General features: G+C 42.9%; 1 protein-coding gene across 1 annotated transcript in view; it reads right to left on the bottom strand.

Moving 5' to 3' along the window:
• FER1L5 (fer-1 like family member 5) overlaps window positions 1-24,990 on the bottom strand; it is a 97,903-nt gene that overhangs the window by 67,470 nt on the left and 5,443 nt on the right. The window contains exons 3-6 of the mRNA XM_015408148.1: window positions 9,755-9,883; window positions 8,291-8,353; window positions 3,303-3,353; window positions 1,271-1,301 (exon numbers count right to left, since the gene is read on the bottom strand). Coding sequence (XP_015263634.1) covers window positions 1,271-1,301; window positions 3,303-3,353; window positions 8,291-8,353; window positions 9,755-9,883 — 274 coding nt within the window. The remainder of the gene's footprint in view (window positions 1-1,270; window positions 1,302-3,302; window positions 3,354-8,290; window positions 8,354-9,754; window positions 9,884-24,990) is intronic.

The raw sequence follows: 24,990 nt of genomic DNA, 5'->3' as shown, positions 1-24,990 counted from the left end.
GTGGAAAGGTGCCAGTGCTCAGCTAGGACAACTGGCCTCTGTGACATCAATAGAGCTGGAATTCCTGGCAAGGAATTCTAACAGCCTACTCACTGGTGTCCATGTGACAGGCCCCAGAAGTATAACAAGAACAGGTGCAAGGTACTCTGTGTAGGTATCTCAGATTGAGATTCCCAGCAATCAGACTCCAGAGCTGTACCATCAGTGCCCTGTTGCCATCCAAGCCTAACAACTCAGTTCTGTGCTTCAAGGACACCTCTTAGGCTACAGCACCAGCAGTGCTACTGACATAGCATTCAGTCAGCTGACTCCAATGGCCCAATCCCTTCCCACCAGGCACTATAAAGCCCCAGCCTCTGAGCTTGCCTCTCAGTCTGAGCAATTTGTCCCTGCAAAGATTACTGTGCCTGGCTAGACCCCTTCCCCTTCTGAATATTTGATCTTCTGCCAGCTCTAGATGACATCACTTGCTTCTGTCCCCTTGATTCCTCTCCTTTGGATACCTGACCCTCAATTGCCCTGGACTGTGCTACCTGCCTCTGGCCCTGGGGGACTAATAGCTGGCTCCCCCAGGATTCTGACTGTTTGGAACCTGACCCTGATGCAATCCTCGCAAAAGGTGCAGAATTTGCATCAAAATCCACCTGAGATACTGCTAATTAAATGGTTGGTTTTGTTTTCAATAGAGAATAGCTGTTTGCAAAATGGTAGATGAGAAGCCAAATTTCAGTTTGCTCAGGGCAGCTGGAAAGGCGGAGTGGCGTGATTGTAGCTTCTCAGGAACTGAGAGCTGATTCACACATTACCAAGTGCACATGGCAGATATGTGGCTGTCAAAAGGATTTGGAGTCAGATGTGTACCTGGAGTTTGGTGCTGGGAGCTCAAGTGCATAGGAGCCTGATTTCAATTCGGATTATGACATGCAAGGCAAAAGGATTTCTACATTCCTTCCTGGTAAGGTGGTGATAGCAGTGATTCTGTGGCCCCACCCTGGACTCTTGCCCTGGGCAGGAGAAAAACAGAGACCTGTGGCACTGATTGGTGGCAGGTTTGATGTGTGACAGTTTCTGGACTTAAGCAATCTATTGGATCTGTGAGGGCATGAAGCAGTACTATTTAAGATCCACAGCTGTCCACAGGTGCCCATTCAGTGTGTGTGTGTGTGTGTGTACGGAATTGGTATCCTGCCTTGCACAAAGTATAGTTAGTAATGGGGCCTGACAGTCTAGGTAACAAGTTTAAGTGCTGCTGGAGGCTGCACTACTTAACCTGGAGCTTCATACACCAGCCCGATCTCAATCTGCAAAGACAGAAATAGTAAATATTGTTGGAAATGTCAAAGGAGGGAGGACTAGAGCTCTTGAAATGACATTGCAAAGAAATATGAAACTGGTAGATCTCCAGACTTTGAAATGAATGGAACATTTTAAATAACTGGCACTAAATCCAAACATTCAACCTTTTTTCATTGCCCAGGTTAGCCCGGGCTGATTCTGCATTGGCTTTTCCCTCCATTGTTTTACAAAACCCACATTGGAACAGAAATTCCCCTCTGCATTGCAAGCTGATTTCACTCCCTTTGATTATCAGGATTTATGGTCGTGTCCATACTCAAGTTCTTTGATCCTCAGATTTGTACCTTCTGCATAGATTTATGGCCATTTTATGGCCATTCAGGGGTGACTCTGCAGTCAGTATGGCATTGCCCCAAGGTATTTGGATTTGGTTTTGAGCTGTACTTTCCCCTCCCAGTTAAGAAAATATGAAGCAAATGCTAGATGCAGAATTGCCCACCCCCGATCTCATCAGACCTTGGAAGCTTAGCAGGGCTGGCCCTGGTTAGTACTTGTATTGGGAGACCATCAAGGAAGTCCAGGATTTCTGCATAGAAGCAGGTAATGGCAAACCACATCCATTAATCTCTTGCCTTGAAAACCCTCCAGGGGTCAGCCTAAGTCAGCTGCAACAGAATGGCACTTTCTGTTACCAACCAATTCAAGTAATATTTCTGACAGGTTGCGCAGGAAACAAAGTTCACTTAAATGCAGTATTTAAGTAAATGCATGCTCATGGGCAGTATTTATTTACAACAGTAAGTTGCCCTTTTATTTTATCACATTTATTTATTTAGAATTTTTACACTCTGCTTTATCTCCTGGCACTAAAGATGGCTAGGTAAAAGGTAAAGGTAAAGGTTCCCTTGCTCGAAAGCCAGTCGAATCCGACTCTAGGGTTGTGGTGCTCATCTCCGTTTCAAAGCCGAAGAGCCAGCGCTGTCCAAAGACGTTTTCGTGGTCATGTGGCCGGCATGACTAAACACCAAGGCGCATGGAACGCTGTTACCTTCCCACCAAAGTGGTACCTATTTATCTACTTGCAATTTCTTGCTTTCGAACTGCTAGGTTGGCAGGAGCTGGAACTAGAGACAGGAGCTCACCCCGTCTTGCGGCACCTGGGTCTTGAACTGCTGAACTACTGACCTTCCACAGCCTGCAGTTCAGCATCTTAACCACTTGAGCCACCACAGCTCTAAAGATGGCTAACAAAGCAGCAAAAGCTGCAAGAACACAAAATCATCATAAACGTCTGGAAGCAAGTTAAAAACAATTCCACAGGGCTCGTGCTGGGGGATTTTGGTCCCCATGCCCTGCCTGTAGACCTTTTGGGGGCACCTTGTTGGTCACTGTGACACATGGGAGGCTTGACTACGTGGAGTGACCTGACCCAGTCTGGCTCTCGTGCTCTTATGTTGCTGTGCTCCCCCCCTGAGAATTCTGTAAAGTGCAAGCCTTCTCTCCCTCTTTTGTTATAATGATGGGCATTTAGTCTGTTCAAGGATTTTTAAAAACCCTATATTTTTGTGCTAATTAGAAAGTAAGCATTATTAGACTAACGGTTACAGTGAGTTTGGTTCCTGCCCATAGCACCTCTTTATCAGGCTGATAATCTGGTGTGGTGGGTAGGCAGCCTGAAACGTAAGACCAAAGTGAAGAATTTTATTTTCCTCGTCTACAAGCCCAATGTAATTCACCTTCAAACACAGTGTGGACATCTGGCCCACTGTGGTAGCCAAGGCTTTATCATCAAGGCAATACAATTGACACTTTCACACACACTAAATAACACACTTTCAATCCACTTTGCAAGTGGATTTTACTGTGTGAAATGGCAAAATCCACGTGCAAACGGTGGCTGAAGTGGATTGAAACTGCATCGTTTAGCATGTGCGAAAGTGCCTAATGTCAGTTAGCTTCCTAATTCTGCCCCTCCATCAACATCAGCTAAAGCAGCAGCTTCTCACCTTGAAGACACCAATGAGAGAATCAGCTCGCAGTGCCCTTGAGTTCAGCACCTATATAAAATATGTGTATATAAAAACCAAACCAGAACTCAGAACTAGACTGTTTCATATTTCTTTGTTAGTGGGAGCATGAAAAAGCAACAACTGTAAAAGCAACAACATTACATGAGAGAATTTATTGGTGATATCACTTCTGCAGCAGTTCACATCTCGTTTTCTGTACTGCCAGAGGTATGCTGGAACTATGATAGGGCAAGTCTGTATCAAGATCTGGAGAATGTGTGGTCCACATAGCTACCTCTGATAGCAGGAACAGAGTGGCTACCGAGACAGGAATCTCATGTTGTGTTTTTCTTTCTCTTCCTAGATCCTGTCATTCTGCTTACCATTGTCACCTTGTGCATTTCCTGAGCCCCGCATCATACCCCTGGCTGCTGCTAGTGGTTGTTGTCAGGGTGTGAGGAAAGTATGCACCATCATGTAACAAGTAAGCAAGTAACCGAATAGATGGTTAGCCTACAAACTTCGTAAAGAAAGAAAAAAACGCATCATTACAAAATTAAAAGATGAAAAAGGAGAAGAAAAATGTAACATGCAAGAAATTAAAAATATAGTGGAAGGGTATTATAAAGAGCTCTACTACCAAGAAACACAGGAGGAAAGAAAAATTAAACAATACTTGGAAGATAACATTTATACTAAATTTAATGACCAACATAAGGAGATTTTAAATGTGCCAATTACAATGTGCAAGGTGGTAGAAGCAATTAAGAGACAAAAAAGGAAAAAAACACCGGGTCCAGATTGTATCTCGGTGGAATTTTACCAGATATTTCAAGAGCAGATAGACGTACCACTAAAAGACCTGTTCCACAAAATTGGAAAATCAGAAAGGATACCAGACTCTTGGAACCAGGCTTTGATTACTTTAATATCAAAACCAAATTCGGATGGATGCGAAATTAATTTTTTTTTAAGCTATATCTCTTTTAAATGCAGATTATAAAATCTTTGCTAATATTTTAGCAAATAGGCTGAAAAAAGTACTAGCCCAAATAATACACCAGGACCAAATGGGATTTCTGCCAAAGAGACAAATAAAAAATAATATACGTATAGTCATTGACACGCTGGAATATTATGAGTCACATTCTGAAAAAGAAGCCATATTATTGTTCCTCGACGCAGAAAAAACATTCGATAACTTATCATGGAACTTTTTACTACAGAAATTAGATATAGCAGATTGTGGGAGTCATTTTTGGAAGATGATAAAGGCAATATATTCCACACAATATGCCCAAATTCTAGTAAATGGGGATTTAACAAATAATATAAAAAATCAAAAGGGCTCTCGGCAAGGGTGTCCACTATCACCACTACTATTTATTTTCGCTTTAGAATCTCTAAACAGTTCAATAAGAAACAATGATAGGATAAATGGTTTAAAAGTAAAAGGAGAAGAATTCAAGCTTCTATCCTTTGCGGACGACCTGTTATTTATTGTGGAGAATCCTCAAAAATCTATCAATGTGTCGATGGACACAATTACAGCTTATGGCCAAGTAGCAGGTCTTAAGATAAATTTTAAGAAAACAAAATTGTTATGTAAAAATTGTACTACTGAGACTATTCAAGAAATTTGCAAAATAACAACTATGGAGACAACAAAAAAGGTGAAATATTTGGGAGTTTATCTAACCAATAGAGTTAGCTCACTAGTAGAAGATAACTATCATAAATTAGTAGAAGACATTAAGAAAGATCTGTCAAGATGGAAAGATTTACCTTTGTCATTTATGGGTAGAATTGCAATAATTAAGATGAACATACTTCCTAGATTTCTATTCTTGGCTCAAAATATTCCCATATTGAAGAACCTGAAAATTCTTACAGAGTTAGATAGGATTACAAGAAAGTTTATATGGCAGCCTAAAAAATCAAGAATTAAGTGGAAAGTTCTCCAAGATAAAAAAGAAAAAGGAGGGATGAAAGTACCAAATTGGATACTACATTACCAGACCTATGCTTTAACAAGGATAAGAGAATGGATTTTGCTAGAAGATGTAAAAACGTTGGTATTAGAGGGTCATGATCTCTATATGGGCTGGCATTCGTACATATGGTATGAGAAAGAGAAAGTACACTCAATATTTAACCAGCATATATTGAGGGGAGCTCTAAATAAAATCTGGACTGAAGTTAAAGAGAGATTTTACAGGAAAATGCCAAGATGGGTAGCTTCGTTGGAAGCTTTTGTAAAACCCTCGCTTCTGACAAAAGATAAAAAAGCCATTTATAACATGTTATTAGAAAGAAATAACGATTTAAAAACAGAAGAAAAACTGTTACGTGAATATAAAATTAATTTAACATGGTGGGAGCGTACATTACTGCGAGATAGGTATGGTAAAGACAAACTAAAAGGTTTCGAAGATAATAATAACCAACTTGACAAGATCTGGTTATCATCCAGTGATAAGTTAATTCAAAAACTTTATAGATTTCTATGAGAAGATTATGAACTGGATGAAAATATCAAAGCAGTTATGATTTCCTGGATGCAGGATATGGGGAAAGAGCTGGAATTTGAACAATGGGATATAATATGGAAAACCACAAAATTTATGAGAGCAATTTCCTACAAAGAAAATATCTATAAAATGTTCCATAGATGGTATTGGTCCCCAGATAAAATCGCAAAATGTTATGTACAGACATCCAATAAATGTTGGAAATGCAAATCTAATGTGGGGACCTTTTACCACATGTGGTGAAAATGTAGTAAAATGCAAAAGTTTTGGAAAATGGTACATGATATTATTCTTGAAATATTAAATCTTGATGTTTTGTTAGTATCGGAAATTTATCTACTAAATATAATTCCAAAAGATTATGTTAAACAAGATGTATATCTATTAGTATATATCATAACAGCTGCGAGAATATTAGTGGCAAAAAATTGGAAAATGGACAAAACACCCTTAAAAGAGGACCTAATAGTAAAACTCTTAGAGTTAGCGCAAATGGATAACTTGAGTTTAATACTGCAGGATAAAGACCAAAAAATACAGGATAAAAGATGGTTAAGGGTTTATAACTGGATAAAGCATGTTAAAATATGATAAGAAATGGAATAGGAAAATTAATCACCATTTGATATAAAACATGTAATGTGATGCAATGACTCTAAAAAGATATGTAATCGGAGATAATGAAATGTTTGTAATTAGATTGAAATACGGGAAAATAAAGTGTTAAAAATGTAACAAGTAAGCATAACTGCATTCAAAGAGATGGAGTGACACAGGAAAGCCATCTTTCTGTCTGATGTAAAATGTGCAGTTTGGCTCATACACACATATAGAGGCCTAGGTGTCTTTCAGCGCCTGAACAGAAGGATTGTACCATTATTTTGCTTGTTAGCACTTGAGATTTCCTAACAAATGAAAGAAAGCCACTGTGTCAAGAGCTGCCAGAGATCCTATGGCCCATCATGGCAAGCCACTAAGCAATGTGGTTGTTGGGTTTTCAGGGGTGCAATGTCTTCCTGGACTGCATTCAGGCAACTCATTAGTTTCCCCTGACCTGGAAGGGCTATAATAGCTTCCAGGTCAGGCATGGACTTTGCTGGGGCATCAGTCAGCCATGATTTGGCCCTCCTGCATGGTATCCCTGACTCTTGTTGCCTTGGGGGTAGTCATGTCCATCTATTGTAGGAAAATATAACAGAAGCAATGCTCCCTCTAAGCTGTGGAGTCTTGTGAGCAAGAATTCTACTTTGTGAGCTAGGGGCATTAAAGTTGTGAGCAAGCGATTTGGCTACTGCATAAATTAGTTTGCTCTAGAGCCATCCTTCCTGAGCTAAGGCAAAAATGGGTGAGGTGGAGGCTAAAAAACTGTGAGCTAGCTCACACTAACTCAGCTTAGATGGAACACTGAACAGAAGTCCTGAAAGATTAACATTTATTCCTGCCTAAGATCACTTCTTTAGATGCAATGCAGAGGAAATTGTATTTCACATCTGTAAAACAACATCTGTCAAACCCTACACCAAAGGATAAATGGACACAAATCTGACATCAAGAATTAACAAGACTTCAACCTTCCAGGACATTCAATGGGTGACCTCAAAGTAGCTGTTATATTGCAAAGGAACTTCAGGAACAGACTAGGAAGGGAAAATGCTGAGTTACAAGTTATTGCAACACTTGGAACAATGGTACCCCCAGGACTTAACAGGGATATTGGTTTCTTATCTTACTACCTATGCTAATAAAGTTTAATTCTGGGTATAATTTTTCATGTACATGCACACTAAAGCTTATACCCAGAATTAAATTTTGTTGCTCTTAAAGATGCCACTGGACTCATTATTCTATTGCTTCAGACCAATGTGACTATCCACTTGAATCTACATAGGCTAACCTCATTCAGTCCTTACATCTGTATACTCATCAAGAAGGGCTATACATCCTCTTTATTTTATTTCTTATTTGGAACAGTAGATTGGAATAGTGATTGTAATGGAAAATCTGACTTCTCCCATCATCCATTATGTGTAAAACCTAATCTATTCCAGTCCTCTACACGGAGAATCACACCTGAAAGATTTATGACAGGACTCATACCAGTTCTCTCCCTGTTCCCACCCCCCCTCCCCCTTTGGTAACTGGAATATGATTTCCTTTTCATAGCATCTGAAAAACTGTGCTCTAACACAAGAAAACTCATGACGGAATAAATGTTTTTAGTTTTTAAGGTGCTACTGGACTTCTGTTTTATCTTGTTCCCTTGCCTGCTGCATTCCCTTCAGATCTTGGTCCCAGTGTTTCTGGCTTTCTTCTCTCCACCCTGTTAGTTCTCTAGAGGCTCTTATGACCAAGCATCACAATGCTTCTTTGTTATGTAAAAACAGAGAATCATAAGGCTACATAAAAGCATTCCAGTGTAAATGGAGGGCAAAACAGCTGATGTCTCTTGTTTACCTGTATGACTATGAATTCCTCAAATAGTTGAGAGGGCATCTCCTGGAAATTCTGTACAAACATCTGAGAAAAACCAACAAAGTGAACCAAGCTAAGTATTTGGTAATAACTCTTCAGGGAAAACAATAATGTACAGTTATCATTACTTATGCCAGCAACTAATTACAGAAGTTTTAGTTGATTAATCAGCCCTTGCGTATTAGCTCAAATGTCAACATACGTTCAGTTCAAATGCCTTTTTGAGTAACTGAAGAAAATGGGAGGAAAATTACCACTTATTGTTAGTAGCAAAGATAATCTTTAACATTTTCTTTTTAGTTTCTTCTTACAGTAAAGCACCACAGCTAAAACAGTCTAAATAACAGATACAGCCTCTGATTAAAACTGCCCACCCCCAAAACAGAAACTCTCAAATTAAAACTGACCTCCCCAAATAATCAACTAAATTTTTAGCAGATTAATCTAACCAATTAAAACTTTCCATTCAAATTTATACTGAGTTGAGCAATTGGTCTACTTTACCCAATATTGCCTAACAGAGATTACTGTGAAAACCTCTGATGATGGATTTTGTGACTGAATATTGTCATCCTGTCCCCCATCATCTCCCAGTCAGTTTGTCAGATCAAAACCCAATCTTTAGTAAAAGGCGAAAGATTTATATGATCTGAAGAGAAACCAATCTGTGAAAGTTCTGAAGAGCAATCCAAAAGCTTTTGCCCTTTGTTTTTCCCCCACCAGCAGTCTCCACGAATCAAAGGGGGAAAGGAGGAATGTTCATTCTTTACTCCCTGAAGTATCACAAAATTTCATTTAAATGAAACCCCAGGAGTAAATGAATCCCAATCTGGACAGAACTGGGGGGAAACTGCTCATCCCAGCTATCTGCTGTGATTGGCAGCAGATCCCCGAGGTTTCTTTTTCAGTCCTGCTGCATGACTTAGGGGCCCCTCTCTTCTTTCCTAGGACTCAGATTTACTGATCCAGAAGCTGCTTGCAGTATGGACTAGTCAGTCCTGTCACTCAGTTGATTTGTGTGGGGCCAGTAGAAGCAAGACCTTCCCTTCCTCTTACCCTTCAGTGAAACCCCCCACTCCCTCCTACTATATAGTTATCATGCCATTGCTGCTAGATCAGGGCTTGTGGCTTGGTATAAGAAAGCTGAGAAATCTTCATGGAAAGGATATAATTCATGCCGTGATCTATCTATATGTGTTCTCCAACCTCTCTCTCTCTGCAAATCAGTGCCTCATTAGAGCTTGAGCCAGAAGTGAGCAGTGACTCACGAAAGCTCCTACCCTACCACAAATTTTGTTAGTCTTTAAGGTGCTGCTGGACTCTTGCTCTTTTCTACTGTCATTAGAGCTTGCTAGAAATGAATTTATTTGTCTCTCACACGGGAAGCTCTTCCTTTGCTAAGTTCTGTGCCACTATCACTAAAGCCGGAGCCCACATCATGCTGACCTCATTGAAAAAAGGGGTATTCCCAAATTTGATTCTCGTCCTGAATACATGGCTGGCAATTACCACTTTCACCACGGGCCTGATGTTATTTCCTTGCAGTTGCCGGGCTTCTATGATGAAAACTCGCACCTGTAACGGGAGAGGAAGGGAATCATGTCATGCACTGCAAGGGTCTGTGGGACGAAGGGCTATTGGTGAACCTTGGGAGGTTTTCATAGAAAGGCTTAAGAGGTATTGGTGGATTCAGCTAGGGTTTGTGGATAGGTTGTAAGCAGTGTTCCCTCTAAGCTGAGTTGATGTGAGCTAGCTCACAGTTTTTTAGTCTCCACCTCACCCATTTTTGTCTTAGCTCAGGAAGGATGGCTCCAGAGCAAATTAATTTATGCAGTAGTCAAATTGCTCACTCACAACTTTAATGCCAGTAGCTCACAAAGTAGAATTTTTGCCCACAAGACTCCACAGCTTAGAGGGAGCATTGGTTGTAAGGGCACAGCAATATTATCAGTTTAATTATTATTACTCCTAATTACTATCATTACTAATAATAATACTTTGGGCTGCTTCCACAAAGTGTTTTTTCTCTGCTTCGACTTCCAAACTGGAACACTTGGAGTACCCATACCTCTGTACGCTCTTTTTCCTATCCACAGAGATCTTTCTCAGATATTTCATAGGTTCTGTACCCAACCATGCAATTATACATGCTCCTAACTTTTCTTAAGGGCTGATTCTGCACCTGTCTGCTTCCTCACAGTTTTCCCACAGCCACGTCGGGACATTAATCTCCCTCTACACTGCATGCCGTTTTCAGTTCATCGGGCTTTATGGTACCTTCTGCATAGTTTTATGGCCATTCAGTGTTGACATTGCAGTCAGTATGGCGTTGCCCCAGGGTATCTGAATGTGGTTTTGCACCTTTTCCTTCCTCCACTTCCAATTTGAAGGGAACAATAAGCAGACAACTTGACATGGCTTCGTTGATCTCCATCCATTCCCCCACCCCTATTTCCCCCTCTGTATTTATCACCTTGCCATGCATTACTTGGCTCAGTCAGGTGTGATGCACCATCCAAAGCATCTCCTACATGGCTAATGACCGCTGAGCAAGTACTGGGACAGGAAAATCTGCATACCAATGCAGGAGCGAGTGTTGAAAACAAAATAGATGGCAAGCTGACATGGGACTTAATGGGTAGGCAATGCAGAAACCAGGATCTGAGGCAATGCAATGAAAACAGATATTCCGAGGCAAGGGGGAACCAGGTTGAGTGCTGACAAAATGTGGAGCGAATGCCAGATGCAGAATGGACCAAGAAGGCCTGGAAATTCCTGCCAATTTCATCTTCTCACTGCAGCCTACTGAACTCCCACAAACTTTGTTCCTAGCAGCCAGCAGACCCTCAGGAACAGCATAGTAGGGGTCTGCAGTGGAAGGAAGGAATTGGCAAAATTACCAAAACACAAGCGTCCTTAGGTTTTCTTAATGCGGTTGGATACAGGCCTAGCAGAGTTATTCCCCAGTGTTCCCTCATAATTCCCTTTTTTCCATTGTAAAAAACTGTGTGTGTGTCTGTGTGTGTGGGGTGTATTGGTCTTCATCCTTAATGTCTCAATTTCCCCCCAGGCTTCACAGTCAAAGCACATAAAAGGTTTCTTTCACCAGCAAAAGTCCCTTCTTATCAGCAACAGAAGTGTTAATGGACTTTTCCCTCCCCTATGAACTTGCTTGACAATTCAAGTGTTCCTCAGAGGCCCTGCTTCTGTGTGCCCCCATTTTCTTATGTGAGCTGGCTGGTTACCAGAGACGGAACTTTCCTGAAGTAGCCCTCAACCTGGAACTCCCTCCACTCAACCGTTTTCCTGGCTCCTCATTAGTTCCATTTTAAGTGTGGATGAACATGTCTTTGACAGACTTGCTTTTGTATATTTTCCTTCTTTCTTCCCTTCCTTGAGTGAAATGGCATTTTAATAGTCTGCACAGATTACTTCTAGGTTTTAAAGAAATGATTTTACTGTTGGTTTTAGCAAAATGTTTTGATGCTGCTCTGTTTGGTTGTTTTTGAGTTTGTGATGCTGACGATTGGTTTACTGCTCATTTTTAAAAACATTTAGTGTGGGGCTCCTCCCATGCAAGCACCACACCCCTGACCCTCAGCTGTCATGCCACTTTCACTCCCTGGGGTCTCCGTCTCCCCAGGGCCTCAGAATAGAAAGTAGGGTGGAAGGTTTCGTCACCCAAGTCTACCGGCTCTGTCATGGACCGTTGCCCTTGTCTATGCAGTGCTTGTACAGTCATCAGTTATACTTCCTCCCCACCTTCATCAGTCAGTCCCAGACCCCCCCCCCGGCTCCACTCCTAGGACCTGAACCATTATTTGGGTCAGGATTGCAGCACCACTCCCCCCAGTCTCCGGCCGCACCTTGGCTGGCTTTCTCCCTTGCTCTCACTGGCCTGTTCCTGAGAGGCCTCCAGCCAGGCCCTTCCTCCCTGGAGAGGCTACAAGGGTCGAGCTTCAACAGATAAAATAGAATCAAAACAAATATTTATTATATGGTGTAAACAATAGTAAAATTAAGTTGCTTTACCTGGAAGCATTGTTTTTTGTCTGATAATGGTTTCTTGGTTCCTGGAGGAGAGCCGCTTTCTCCAGGTGGTGGAGGAACAGAATCACCTTTCCCCTTCTGACTCTCAGGCAATTCTTCCTCTACATAATCCTTTGTAGAAACAGGGCACCAGGCTGGTACTGATCAGGAACAACATTATGTTCAAAGGAAGGAGCTACAAAGATACTACCAAGCCTCTTCACCTTGACAAACTGGAATGCGTTAGGTGATGCTCCCTGAACCAGGTGGCGCAGGTGGCTAAGAGCATGGGCAGTGGGATGACATAGGCTTGCCAACCTCTTGGTGGGGCCTGGCGATCTCATGGAATTACAACTGGTCTCTGCACTATAGAGATCAGTTCCCTTGGAGAAGATGGCTGCTTTGCAGGGTGAACTCGATGACATTATGCCCTGCTGAGTTCCCTCCCCTCCCCAAACCTCACTCTTCCCAGGCTCCACCCACAGATCTCCAGGGATTTCCCAGTTCAGAGTTGGCAACCCTGTGTGTTCTTACAGAAGCAGGTGAAGGGGCCTGGGGATGGGAAGGCAGGCACTGGGAGGGCCTGGCGGTGGGCAGAGTAGATGAGGGGAGGGGGCCCTTGGAACTCTCTGCCTGGGCCCCCCAAGACCTGGAACTGGCCCTGGTATCCCCACATTCCCTGCCTCCAGTGAGCTTTATGCCTTTTATTAAAAAGGTTGTAGGGTTATTGCTTTAGTGTTTTAACACTTTAGTGATATACCACCAACCAATTATAATTTTTTTAAAGATGGTAAAAGCCTGTCTGAGGGTGCGGTCAGATGTGCCTTTAGATCTGACTCAGCTGTGGATGCCTGATGGATCTAAAAGGCACAATCAGACAGCAACGTCTGGGAAAGGTCCTGCAGTCGTCGGCACCCCGTGCCGCTCCTCCACAGAAGCGGAGTTAAAAGACACTGGGGAAAGTCTGGTCCTAATGCTTGCTGACGGGCCACAGAAGGCGTTTCCCCTGTCTGATTGCTCAAGAATGCACCCAAGCCATCAGGATTGTTTGCTCATTCCATCCCGACTCGGTGCTGTCCCCCCCCCCTTGATTAGCAGGATGCGCATAACTGCATACTCCATGGGGAATCCCTGGTGCAGAGGTGCAATTCCTCATTTATGCACGTGGGAAACAGAAGGCAACCCCCCCTTGCTCACCCAAAGTGGCGTTTGATTGCGCAGTGATGGGCTGGTTGCAAGGGGAAATGGTGCCAGATGTGGGCAGAAAGTTATGGAAATTCAGATCTGCATGTTCATATTTCCCCTAAACCTGCTTTGAGTACGATCTTCCCAAAGATATTGTACTACAAGGTTTGGAGGAGACCAAAGTGGAGCCAGAAGTTCGCATGATGCCAAGCTGAACCCCAAATTTTAAAATGCTCCCTTGGGGGAAGTCAGAAAAAAATGTCCCTGTGGAAGCAACTTGTATATCTGGCTAGGTCCTGGACCTATTCCCGTACACTTACGTAATTTCTTCAAAGCAGTTTTTCTTGATTGCACCATTTTTGGTTCCGGAGGCGTGAGGGATGCCTTTATAGAGATGAGGCACTAAAATGGAGAATAACATCAACTCTGACCAGTTGGTATGCTTGTAAAGTGAAAAAACAGTGCTCAAAAATAAAGGTCAGCCTAACTGGGGAGGGGGTGGTGGTGTCTGTCAGCATCTGATGCCCCCTTAGAAATGTTTCAGGCCTCTCCTCTGAATTTTCAGCTTATATTTCCAAAAAAGGTTTCTAATCCATTAGTCAAGATTGCACATAGCTTCTCTTGCATGCTGAATAATTGCCTCAGGGTGATAAAGCAGAGAAGGTCCTACAAGTTGGTTCTCCTTTCCCCCCAGGTGTTTAATAAGCCTTAAGCAACTTACAGTGGGATGTGTATGCATGTTGGGGGGAAGCAGCTGGGCTAATAAACTTTTTGCATAGGTTGGAAACTTAAACAGATATATTTTACTCCTGGATATTTCCGGGAAAACCCGCAGGCAATCATTCTACTTAATTGCTCAGTAAGAAGTGAACCTGTCCCCATCTCCCACTTCTCCAGCCCATAAGTGAAAAGGTTCTGGTATGACAGACAGGATCATTTTTGTAACATTACCCAAAGTCTATATCAGCCCAAGACAAGAAAAAAAAGTCAAACACAGAAGGAAAGTCTAACTCTTGTCTGGAGCCACTGCAACAACTGACAGATACCCAAATCCTATCACATTTCTTTTCTGGCTTACACCTGTTGCCTTGTGTTCGCTGTCACGGAGAGCCATTCTCTTCATAGTGATGATACTGTTTGGTCTTGCAAGAACACCTGCTAGGGGCACACCGACAGACCCAAAAGAGCTAGGAGAGGAAAGAAATGTGGGAGTCAGCATACAGCTTCCATGCAGTAAATGTTATTCTTTTCCGCTGCAGTGATGGAGCCAATATGGAAGTAATGGAGCCATAAGAGAAAATAAGGTTTAGTTTTTTTTACTGGGGAAATGGAAATCTGGAGAAAAACTGAAACACATGCAGTACTTATTTTACTGTTTGAACAACCTAAAATACATCATTTATAATTTACCAAACAGACTTGTACTATTTAGCATATTTATGAACTAAGTATAAAGGCTTTACTTTTCTACAAGCCAGATTGTGACTAGCCACAATACTACTGGGGGTGGGGGGAGAGTTGCAAACTGCTATGTTCCATGCTGCCTTGGAACACGTTATCTTAGTTTTTGCCATTTGAGAGGTAAGGAAACAATAAAATAGGAAAATAGAAAATGCAAAGATTTTTAGTCGACAAAAGGAAAGGTGCAATTTGAAACAATCTCATATAGTCAGAGTAGGACTAGAAACATATCTGGATCTCAGGCCTCAACAGCTGACCACCACGTCCTGAGGCAGTTGGCCAGTGGCGATGGCTAGGGGTGAGGTGAGATTGATAAAATGGCAGGAGATGTCAGAAACAGCTAAGAGCACGCGTGGACAGCCATGTTGGATTCAAAAAGGCCTGGCATGCAAGGCCAATGAGGATGGTGCTTGGTTTCTCTCCAGGGCTGTGGAGAAGAAGAGTAGGAGTAATGAAGACTGAGGCCCCCTTCACTCTTGATACTGAGGCCACTGTAGGCATCTCACAGGCAGCATTAAGGCTCTGTCGACAGGGAACTTCCAGTTTTAGCGACTCGCTGGATGGGTGCGCTCCATTGCGCTCTTATGTGAGTGCCCTGTAATTGTGGTGGATGGGAGGGGTCCCAGACGATTCTGGGGCCCCCAGAGCCCTTGTAGGGGGCTCGTTGCCTGGGGCGCAAGGGGTGCCTCTTCTGAGGTGATGGCTGAGGAATTGAGGCTTCTCTTTGCCCTGATAGGTCCTGCCACTGCAAGACCAGTATGGAAGCAGAGGCACATGCCAGGCTGATCGAGCGAGCAAGCGATCTAGCGGTTTTTGAATGGCCTCCCCACCTTCAGTCGAACCCACGGAATGAACTGTGAGTGCAAATTCTCATGTAACTAATCAAGCATTTAAGCAGATAATCGCTCCAAAGCCCCAAGCTGACTTGGAGGAGGGGGAGGAGTTACCCCCCCTTAAATAAGCTGCAATCTATGAGTGAATGTGAGGGGCAGAGAGACGGTTTCGAATGGAAAGAGCGGCAACTAGCTGAGTATCATGCAGAATAGAACAAAGCGTATAGAAACAATAGACTTTAAGAGACTTAACCGGTTTCCCCTTGTGTAAGCAATGTTGATGTGAGGAGATAAAATGGTGGTTAGGAAGAAACTTCTTTCAGGAACTGCCAGCTCAGTGACGACATCTCCCAAACCGGAAGCAACCACTGATTTTTCAAACACGCTGGCTACAGCGCTGCACCCTCTGCTGGACCAGATGACTAATCTTAACAACAACTTTTATGCTCTCCAGAACCAGTTGAAACTAAGAGAGAAGAAATAGTCAAGGCATTTAAAAAAGTTGAAGCTAAGACAAATTTGATCAACCAGAGGCTGGAGGTTGTAGAAAAAGAAAGGCTTTCCAACAAAGAGCAGCTGTTACGTCTACAAATGGAACAATCACTATATGTCCTGAGATTTCAAGGTATCCCAGAACAGAAGGGTGAGAACTTAAAAGAGATTCTAAGTGAAGCATTGGCTCCAGTGGCAGATCTTAAAGCGGAATTTATACAAAGTGATATGGATATGGTTTACAGAACCTATCCAGAATTTATCAAGAAAAATAAGCTGCCTGGTGAAGTATTCGTTAAGTTCTCCAAGTGGTCAATGAGAGATATAATTCTGAAAGCGACAAATGGGACAACTCTGAAAATCAAAGGTGAAGTGGTGAGAGTCTTAAAAGACATTCCATTTGAGATAAGAAAATGGAGGAAACAGTACAAAAACCTAACTTCTTTTCTACAGCAACATTCTACTCCCTTCAGAAGGTCTTATCTTCAACTATAAAGAGAAAAAAGAGAAGATTGATTCTGTTTAGTAAGCAAAGACTTTTTTGGAGCAACATCAAAAAAACTGCGAAAGAAAAAGGCACAGCAGAGGACAGCAATCAAACAGAAGAAAACAGCGAACATGGACTGGGAAACAGTGGGAACACCCCAGGCAGCTCCTCAGAGGAGTCCGAATCTGAGAAAGGAGAAGAAGCTCCTAAACACCTCATAGTTAAACTGAACTATGATTAAAAACAAACACGGGAGATGTATACCTTAATCTTGAAAGCCTTATTCTCTTTTGATATATAAGAAACTTGGATGCACCTACTCTGGCTAATTATGCTTGTATTAGTTTGGTTTTGAAAAAATAGTAGACAGTATTACTCCTTTTACTTTTTTTTACACATGTGGGAAGACTATTACGATACTGATGTAACTAATGTAACATGATCCTTGCTTTAGCTTTGTATTTTAGTTTAGTATCCCCTTTTCCCCTTCCTTCGTAGTTGTGTAGATAAAAGCAATAAAAAAGTGTGTGTGTGTGTGTGTGTGTGTGTATCTATATCTATCTATCTATCTATCTATCTATCTATCTATCTATCTATCTATCTATCTATCTATCTGTCGTCTTCTATCATCTTATCTATCTATCATCTATCTATCTATCTATCTATCATCTCTATCTCTATCTATCTATCTCTATCATCTATCTATCTATCTATCTATCTATCTATCTATCTATCATCTATCTATCTATCTATCTATCTATCTATCTATCTATCTATCTATCTATCTATCTATCATCTCTCTCTCTCTCTCTCTCTCTCTGTCTGTCTGTCTGTCTGTCTGTCTGTCTGTCTGTCTGTGTGTCTGTGTGTCTATCTATCTATCTATCTATCTATCTATCTATCTATCTATCTATCTATCTATCTATCTATCTATCTATCTATCTATCTATCTATCTAGGCTCTGCCAACAGTATGGCAGTAGGCTTGCCATTTGCCTGCCTATGGCAGGTAAACACCCACCCTTAGCCTCTATCCCCTGCCCTCAAAAAATTGAGGAGAGAAAAAAATGACTGGAAAATGGCCTCCATAGTGATGCTCCAGGAATTTCCCCATGTCACTTTGGTCTTTATGTGTTGACTAGAGCGTCACCTGGAAGTGACATCACCCACCCCAAACTCTGCCCTCTCCAGGCACCACCCTTGAAATCTTCAGTATTTGCCAAGGGAGTTCTGGCAAACCTACACAACGTACACTTTCCCCCCCCATTCCCCCACAATAAATTCCTGGGATGCAGCAGAGAACTGGTGGTGGTGGTGGGGAACAGTCCAGAGACATCAGTTACATGGGCCACAATGAAGCCAGGTAATGTCAGAAGGCAGGTCATTTAGCTCTGGTCAACATGCATTATGGCCCACAAAGGTGTTTTTAGTTGTGCTCCCCTGCTCTAAATTGTTTTGAGTGAGTAAAAAGCTTGCCTTTAAAAGCATTGCACATATTCCAGAACAAAACATTTCCCTGGAATTTTATTTGTCATCCCCCCCCCTCCCCCAATTTACCATTTTCCCATTGGGGAAAATCCTGAAAAGTAGTCCCTGAGGAAGAAAACACTTTTTCTTTCCCAGTCCATCATATCTCTGTGCTAAAAGTAAGCATACATGAATCCCTACACTGCACTCTGTATCTATGCACAAAGATACTTGCATTTTGTAATGTGTGGTCATGCAGATATGAAAACTATCATCATGAAAATACGGGAGTCAGCTTCTCAATGGCCGGAGACTTGGTGTGTGCACACCTAACAAAACTGGATGTGATCCAATTTATGCAATCAGTAGGATTAATCAGTACAGGTTTTCTCTGCATCATATAGCAAGTATGTATGCATAGTGAAAGTATCCAGTTTTTGAATACACGCCTTGCAATAAAAAATCCTCAAAACTTATATACAGAAAACTAAGCATCTGTGGGAAAGCTTCATCCTAGGCATGCTATTTTCCTTTATGCATATATATGCCTTGTGTTATGTATGGAATGGAATGGAATGGAATGAATGTACTGAGCTTGAAATCTTGAAAGATATTGTAAATAGACCTATCAGAACAAAGGAAGTTCTGAAGGGAAGAGAAATGATTGGCCTTTATGTACAGTATGTGATTGGACCTTAGCTGACATGTGGGCGTGGCTTGCCAAGCCCGGACAGTTTAAAAAGGAGCCTGTTGCTCCATTGATTTGTCTCGTTCTGGTTCTACTGACTTCGTGTTCAATAAAGCTGTTAATCACTGTTCACCTGCTGCCTGAGTCTCGTATCTAACACCTTGCCTTTCTTCAATATTCAGTGCAGTTTCTTTTAAGGGGCAACCATAAACCTACACACCCTGGAAGTGCAGTGGTACATCCCAGGAGAAGCTTTACCCTTTGAAATATGCTGACTGTATAAACTGGTTCTACATGAGTGAATTAAGACGAATAAAGGGTCCTGATTCTGGGGAAAGAAACCCATTTTGGTTGCTTTTGGTGACTCGCCTGTCTTCATCTGCACCGCTCCAGTCTTGTAGTTGGACAACTGCAAAAGAAGAGCTGTCCAGTGTGCTGACATCCACATACCACGCCAGAGTCTGCAGGATAAGCAAAGAGAGCTGTCGATAATAGGCGGTTCCTTCTCAAGCTGTTTTGAAGGGGCTTTCACCTCTACATTTCTATGGGGGGGATTGAGCATATTTTTGAGGTGGATGGGCACCTCTCAGACAGTAAGGCGTAAATCTCTGACTTCAGCCTTTTTACCTTCTCCCTCTCATCTTTTCCACAATCCTTTTCCTGCCAGTACTGTTCAGGAGACAGGAAGACTGACATACTGCCTCCTTTGCTTGCAGATGTGTGGAATGCTTTTTAAAATGAGCCGTTAACGGGGTTTTCAATTATCTTTTATTAATAACATTGAAAAGGAAAGTATAACAAGCAATTAAAAATAATGACTTTCGATTCAGAAAATCAATTACATTGGGTTGAATCCACACTAAATTTTCTGCTAACAAAGGGTGCTTCCATCAGTGGAACTTTCCTGCCTTCCTCCCTTCCCCCTCCCAGTACAGGCCATTGATCTTCCTGACATGCCGCACCTGTAGAACAGAGGACCCTCAGCAAGGGGGCAAACTGGGGGTCTGCAGCAAGAAAGAGGAATCAGCAGAAACTACACCTCCACATCAGTTAATGAAAAACTGAATCAGCCTCCAACCCATTATCTGTGTGATGTAATATTAATCCAGAAGACAGGCAGCTCCCAAATTTATGTTCTTGTTTTGCTAGTGATACCAGTGAATTCACAGTCATTCTTTATCCAGATAAGTAAAGAGGAGCACCACAAGGGAGAGAAGGAAGGAGGAAAGGATGAGGAATTAACAGGGGATAGTTATGTGTCATCTGGGAAAGCAGCAAGATGAGATTCTAAGTCACAACAATGGATGTTGCTGTTTAGTTCAATTATACCTCACTCTTCTCCCCAGGGGGGACCCAAAGCGGCTTGCAACATTCTCCACTCCTCCATTTTATCCTCATAACAACCCTCTGAGGTAAGCTAGTCTGAGAGTATGTGAATGGCCCAGAGTCACCCAGAGAGTTTCCACAGCAGAATGGGAATTTGAACCTAAATCTCCCAGATCCTAGTCTGACACTCGAACCACTACGCCATGCTGTGGTAATATTGGGCAGCCTGGGATTACTACAAAGGGTCAAAGCACGTCACTTAGTGCTTTCACTTCTGTGACTAGGGGAGGCCACCAGATTCTTTCTTTAGGCCACTAGACGGCCAACTGCCAGTCTGCCTTCAAACAGACTGACCTGCCTGCCATTGGACCTGAGTGTCTGACGTACTTTTTTAATTCATAGGATCATCTCAAACCCTGATTAAAAAATGAACCTTGCAGGACCATCACCAAGATTAAGGAGCTCACCTCGTTCCAAATGGGATCCTGGTCCTTCTGTATGACTCTTGTGCTTCTTGTAACATCTGTGGGAAATAAAACACAATGTCAGTACTGACGTTGGGTTTCTTCTGGTTCACAGTTCAGTGGCACAGCATGAATGAAAATGCTCCTGAGAAACTGGAGTGATCCACTAGAGTGTTGTACTGGAAGAAAATAAGCCCCTGGGTTCACTGTGACACAGCTCTAGAGCCGTTCCAGTATGCGCTTATGAAAGGGTCTGAACTCCATCAGGGCTCTGAGATACAATTTATCCAGAGAAAGGAACAGGGTCTGAGCTGAGTGGCCCATCAGCTCTCCTTGATCCTCGGCTACCCCCATAAGCACATGGGCCAACACCATGGTCTGTGTCTTTTCTGTGCTTCTTCAAAAATTGGGGCACACTCACAGCCATGCCAAGAATCTGTTTGGTTATTCAAACACAGACATGAATACATTGCTGCACTACCTTTGAAGGTGGCAATCACGCAGGTGTCGGGGTAGTCAGCAAATTCAGGTGGTATGTGAGCAGACACAATAACCAGCCGCAACATGTTCAGTTCTCCTTTGGTGCTTTCTTCCCCAATGTATATGCTTAGATTATGACTCCAGATCCCTGCTGGGAAACCTTTTCTATTCTCAGCTCTGTCTTTTTCTTTGTTGTAGTGGTCTGCTAATGACACCAAATCATTCTCAACACTCAGTTCCAAAGTCCCCTAGGAGTCTTTGTCAGAATCCCCAACTTCTAAAGTTATGTGACTTCTTCTGTATCTAGGAAGCAGATCTAATGGAGGATGACATCATAAAGTAGGAAATATGAAGCAAATGTCTAACAAGTGATGTCACAATTGGGGAGGGGCCATAGCTTAGCGGTAGAGCATCTGCCCTGCATGCAGAAGATCCCAGGTTCAATCCACAACACCTCTCATTACAAGGAATGTGACAGACCTCAGTGTGAGGGGCAGAAAAGTATTTGTTCATTTGTTGTATGAGATTGTAGTCTGTAATCTCATTTTTATTAAATGCCTACAACCAGTAAACAATGATGATGGCCGCCTTGTGCTGTATAATAAAGGAATTATTTATTTCATTTATACCCTGCCTTTCTCCTTAATGGGGACCCAAAGGGGCCATTTTATCCTCGCAACAACCCTGTGAGGATGAGTGTGGGACTGGCCCAAGGTCACCCGGCAGGTTTCCACAGTATAGTAGGGCTCTGAACCTCTATATCCAAGATTCTAGTCCAACACTGAAACCACACAATGAAAACATGATAAGACACAGAATTTTTCAGAATGGTGAAGGCTGTATGATAGACGTTGTTGCTTATTATATGTGCGTTCATCCCACTATTATCTCCCATCAAAAAGGTTTTATAGATTTTTGTTATGGTTGCTGGCTGGCTGGCCTGGAGAAAATGTACTGCCCCTTTTGTAGAGGTTAACGGGGTTATTTAACTCCATGCCATGAAAAGCTTCAACTGCCCATTTTTACATATTAAACCTCTGTTAAAGAGACAGGACATTTTCCCCCAGGCCAGTTGGCAACCCTAGTTTTCATAGTGCTTCAAAACCCTGCAAAATGTATTTGATTCAAGACAATTGTGGTACAAAAAAGTATCCATGTGCAGGAAATGGCTCCTTCTACCTCACCACTTTCGACTCTTGTTAAAAATTAAAAATCTGCTTGCAGCAACTTAAATCACAGCACTCTGCAAGCTACTTGGAAAAGACCTGGTTATTCTCTGTGCAGTCACAAGATGTCTCTCCTTCCTAGCTAGAGTTTAGGCATAGCTTCAGATGCCATGCCTTCTCCACAAATTCTGCGCAGGATACTATGCATCTCTACTAACAAGATTCTCAGCACCCTCACTGGACTATAGTCCCCAGCATTCTTTAGGAGAAGCCAGGATGGTTAAACAGGTAAAAAGCCAATAAAAATATGGAATATAGAATTACTTTTTGAAATACTCTTAGCTGGGAGTACAGCAGCACAATGGGGACAGGTGGGAAAGGAGAGGAAAAAGATGAAGACAGGGGAACAAATAAACGTAGGTTGGCTGGTGAGTGGGAAGAAAAAAAAGAAAAGGGGTGAGGCTGTAGGGCTCTGTGCCTTTTAATCTGTGACTTTTATGGGTTTTATAATTGTTGTTTTTATTGTGTTTTTATAATGTGCTGCTTATATTGTAAGCCGCCTTGAGTTCCACAAGACAGAAAGGTGGCTCACAAATGTTTTAAATAAAATAAATAAATTAAATAGGGGCAGCCAAGGAACCGGAAAGAGTAGGGTTGCCAAGTCGTACCTCGTCCTGAAGCGGGGGACTCCCGGGTCGATCCTGGAGCGCGCACCACATCCACGTCACCAGGAAGTGACGCGACCACGCCGGGCATGCTGGGGGCGGGGCCACGACCATCCGAGGGGAAACCATAGAGTTTTCTCTCGGATGACCGTGGCCCCGCCCCCAGCGTGCCTCGTGTGGTCGCATCACTTCCTGGTGACGTGCACGTTGGGGTGGAGTCCCCCCCGGGGCCCAATCCAGCTGCGGCGGGGAACGGGCCTCTGGGGCGGGGATTTCTCCGCCCCCCGGGGAGACTTGGCAAGCCTAGGGAAGAGGAAGCAGCAAGGAAGGGGGATAGAGTGGAAAATGGGATTCATGGGGTGATATATATGCCAACACATTAAAACTAAAGCATAGAAATGACACTACATGTGTGAGAGTACAGGGATTAATTTCCTTGACATTTTGCAGCAGTGACCTCAGCTACTGTGACACCAGAGTGCCACCTCTTCAAAGGAGGACTTGTTGCCTCAGGGGCACTGCTACCTTTAGAGGATGTTAACGTTCAGGCACACTCAGACAACTAGGAGGAGGAGGGAGGAAGAAAGGAAGTGAACCTTCTTCTTAGTATTCAAACAAGCCCTTCTGTCTCTCTGTTTCTCCACCAGAGACTGGCAGGCATGCAGATCAGGGCTGACAAGAAAGGAGGACACTTAATGCAATGAATAGGGTGAAGTGTGGATGGGAAAGGATCAAGGAGGCGTGCTTCTGCGAAAAAGGAATGTGATAGACTGAATGCAAGAAAGAAAAATTGCATTAGATTACATAAGAAAGAAAAACTGCGGTCATATCATTCTAGGTTACTTTATTAACATATAATTGGAATTCGTAACAGGCTTTGTGGTATCAAACAGACAGAGAGGAAATATCACAATAACAGCCAAGCAACCATGTACTACTACAGGGAAACTAGGCATATAATATTACAGTACAAAAGAGAGATTCTGCAGTGCTTGCATTTCCCCCCGTTTGTTTTCCTACCCCTCTATGCCCATTCACTCCCTTCTCTCATCCTAGGCATGGTAAGGAGGGAGAAAAGGGGGTAGGCAAGGCAGAAGAGTGGCTTCAGTTTCTACTTGTCATCTACTCCTGGTGGCCTCCACCAATACATATTCTTGGGCCATTTGGGGTTACTAGGGCAACTCAAAATGTCACCCTAATTCCATTATTTATTTATTTATTTTTGGCTACATCTGTTCATGACATTGCAGTCATATCATTCTATGTTACTTTATTAACATACTAGCAGTAAAGCCCGTTGTGAAAGCAATACAACGAGATCTAGAAAGAGGCTCTGGGGGAGTGCTCTGGCTTTGGGCAAACAGTGTCAGTTTGCTGTGGTGACCTCAGCAGGGTATAATGACAGAGTCCACTGTTTTCTCCAGAGGAACTGATCTCTGCTACCTGAAGAGCAGTTGTAATAGTGAGTGATCTGTAGCCCTCACCTGGAGATTGGCAGCAATTGTTACCCAGGACAAAATGGCTGGTTTGGAGGGTGGAGTTGGCAACCCCATCTCCTTCCCAGCTAACCATCAACCTACCATTATCTGCCCTTTTGACTTCAGCTGATTTCTGCCCTCCCTTCTGCAGAGCAGTTGTAATTCTGAGTGCTCTCCAGCCCTCACCTGGAGATTGGCAACAATGGTTCCGTATGTGGGAATGATTGGTTTGGTGGGTGCAGTCTATGGCAGTGTACCTGTCTGAGGTCCCACCCCTCCTCAAACTTCACCCTCTTCAGGCTCCATCCCTCAAATCTCCAGGAATTTTCCATCTGGAGTTGGCAACCCTATCAGGACTGGCCCCAATGTGTTTTCTCCCAAAGGCCAAAGTAGGTGACAGGACCAAGCTTAGCTGCCTACCAACAGGCACTGAGGGGAAAGTAGGGTTGCCAGCTATAAGGA

Source organism: Gekko japonicus, unplaced genomic scaffold (genome assembly GCF_001447785.1).
Source record: "Gekko japonicus isolate JY-2015 unplaced genomic scaffold, Gekko_japonicus_V1.1 scaffold139, whole genome shotgun sequence".
NCBI lineage: Eukaryota > Metazoa > Chordata > Lepidosauria > Squamata > Gekkonidae > Gekko > Gekko japonicus.
This window is presented reverse-complemented; position numbering and strand designations above follow the sequence as displayed.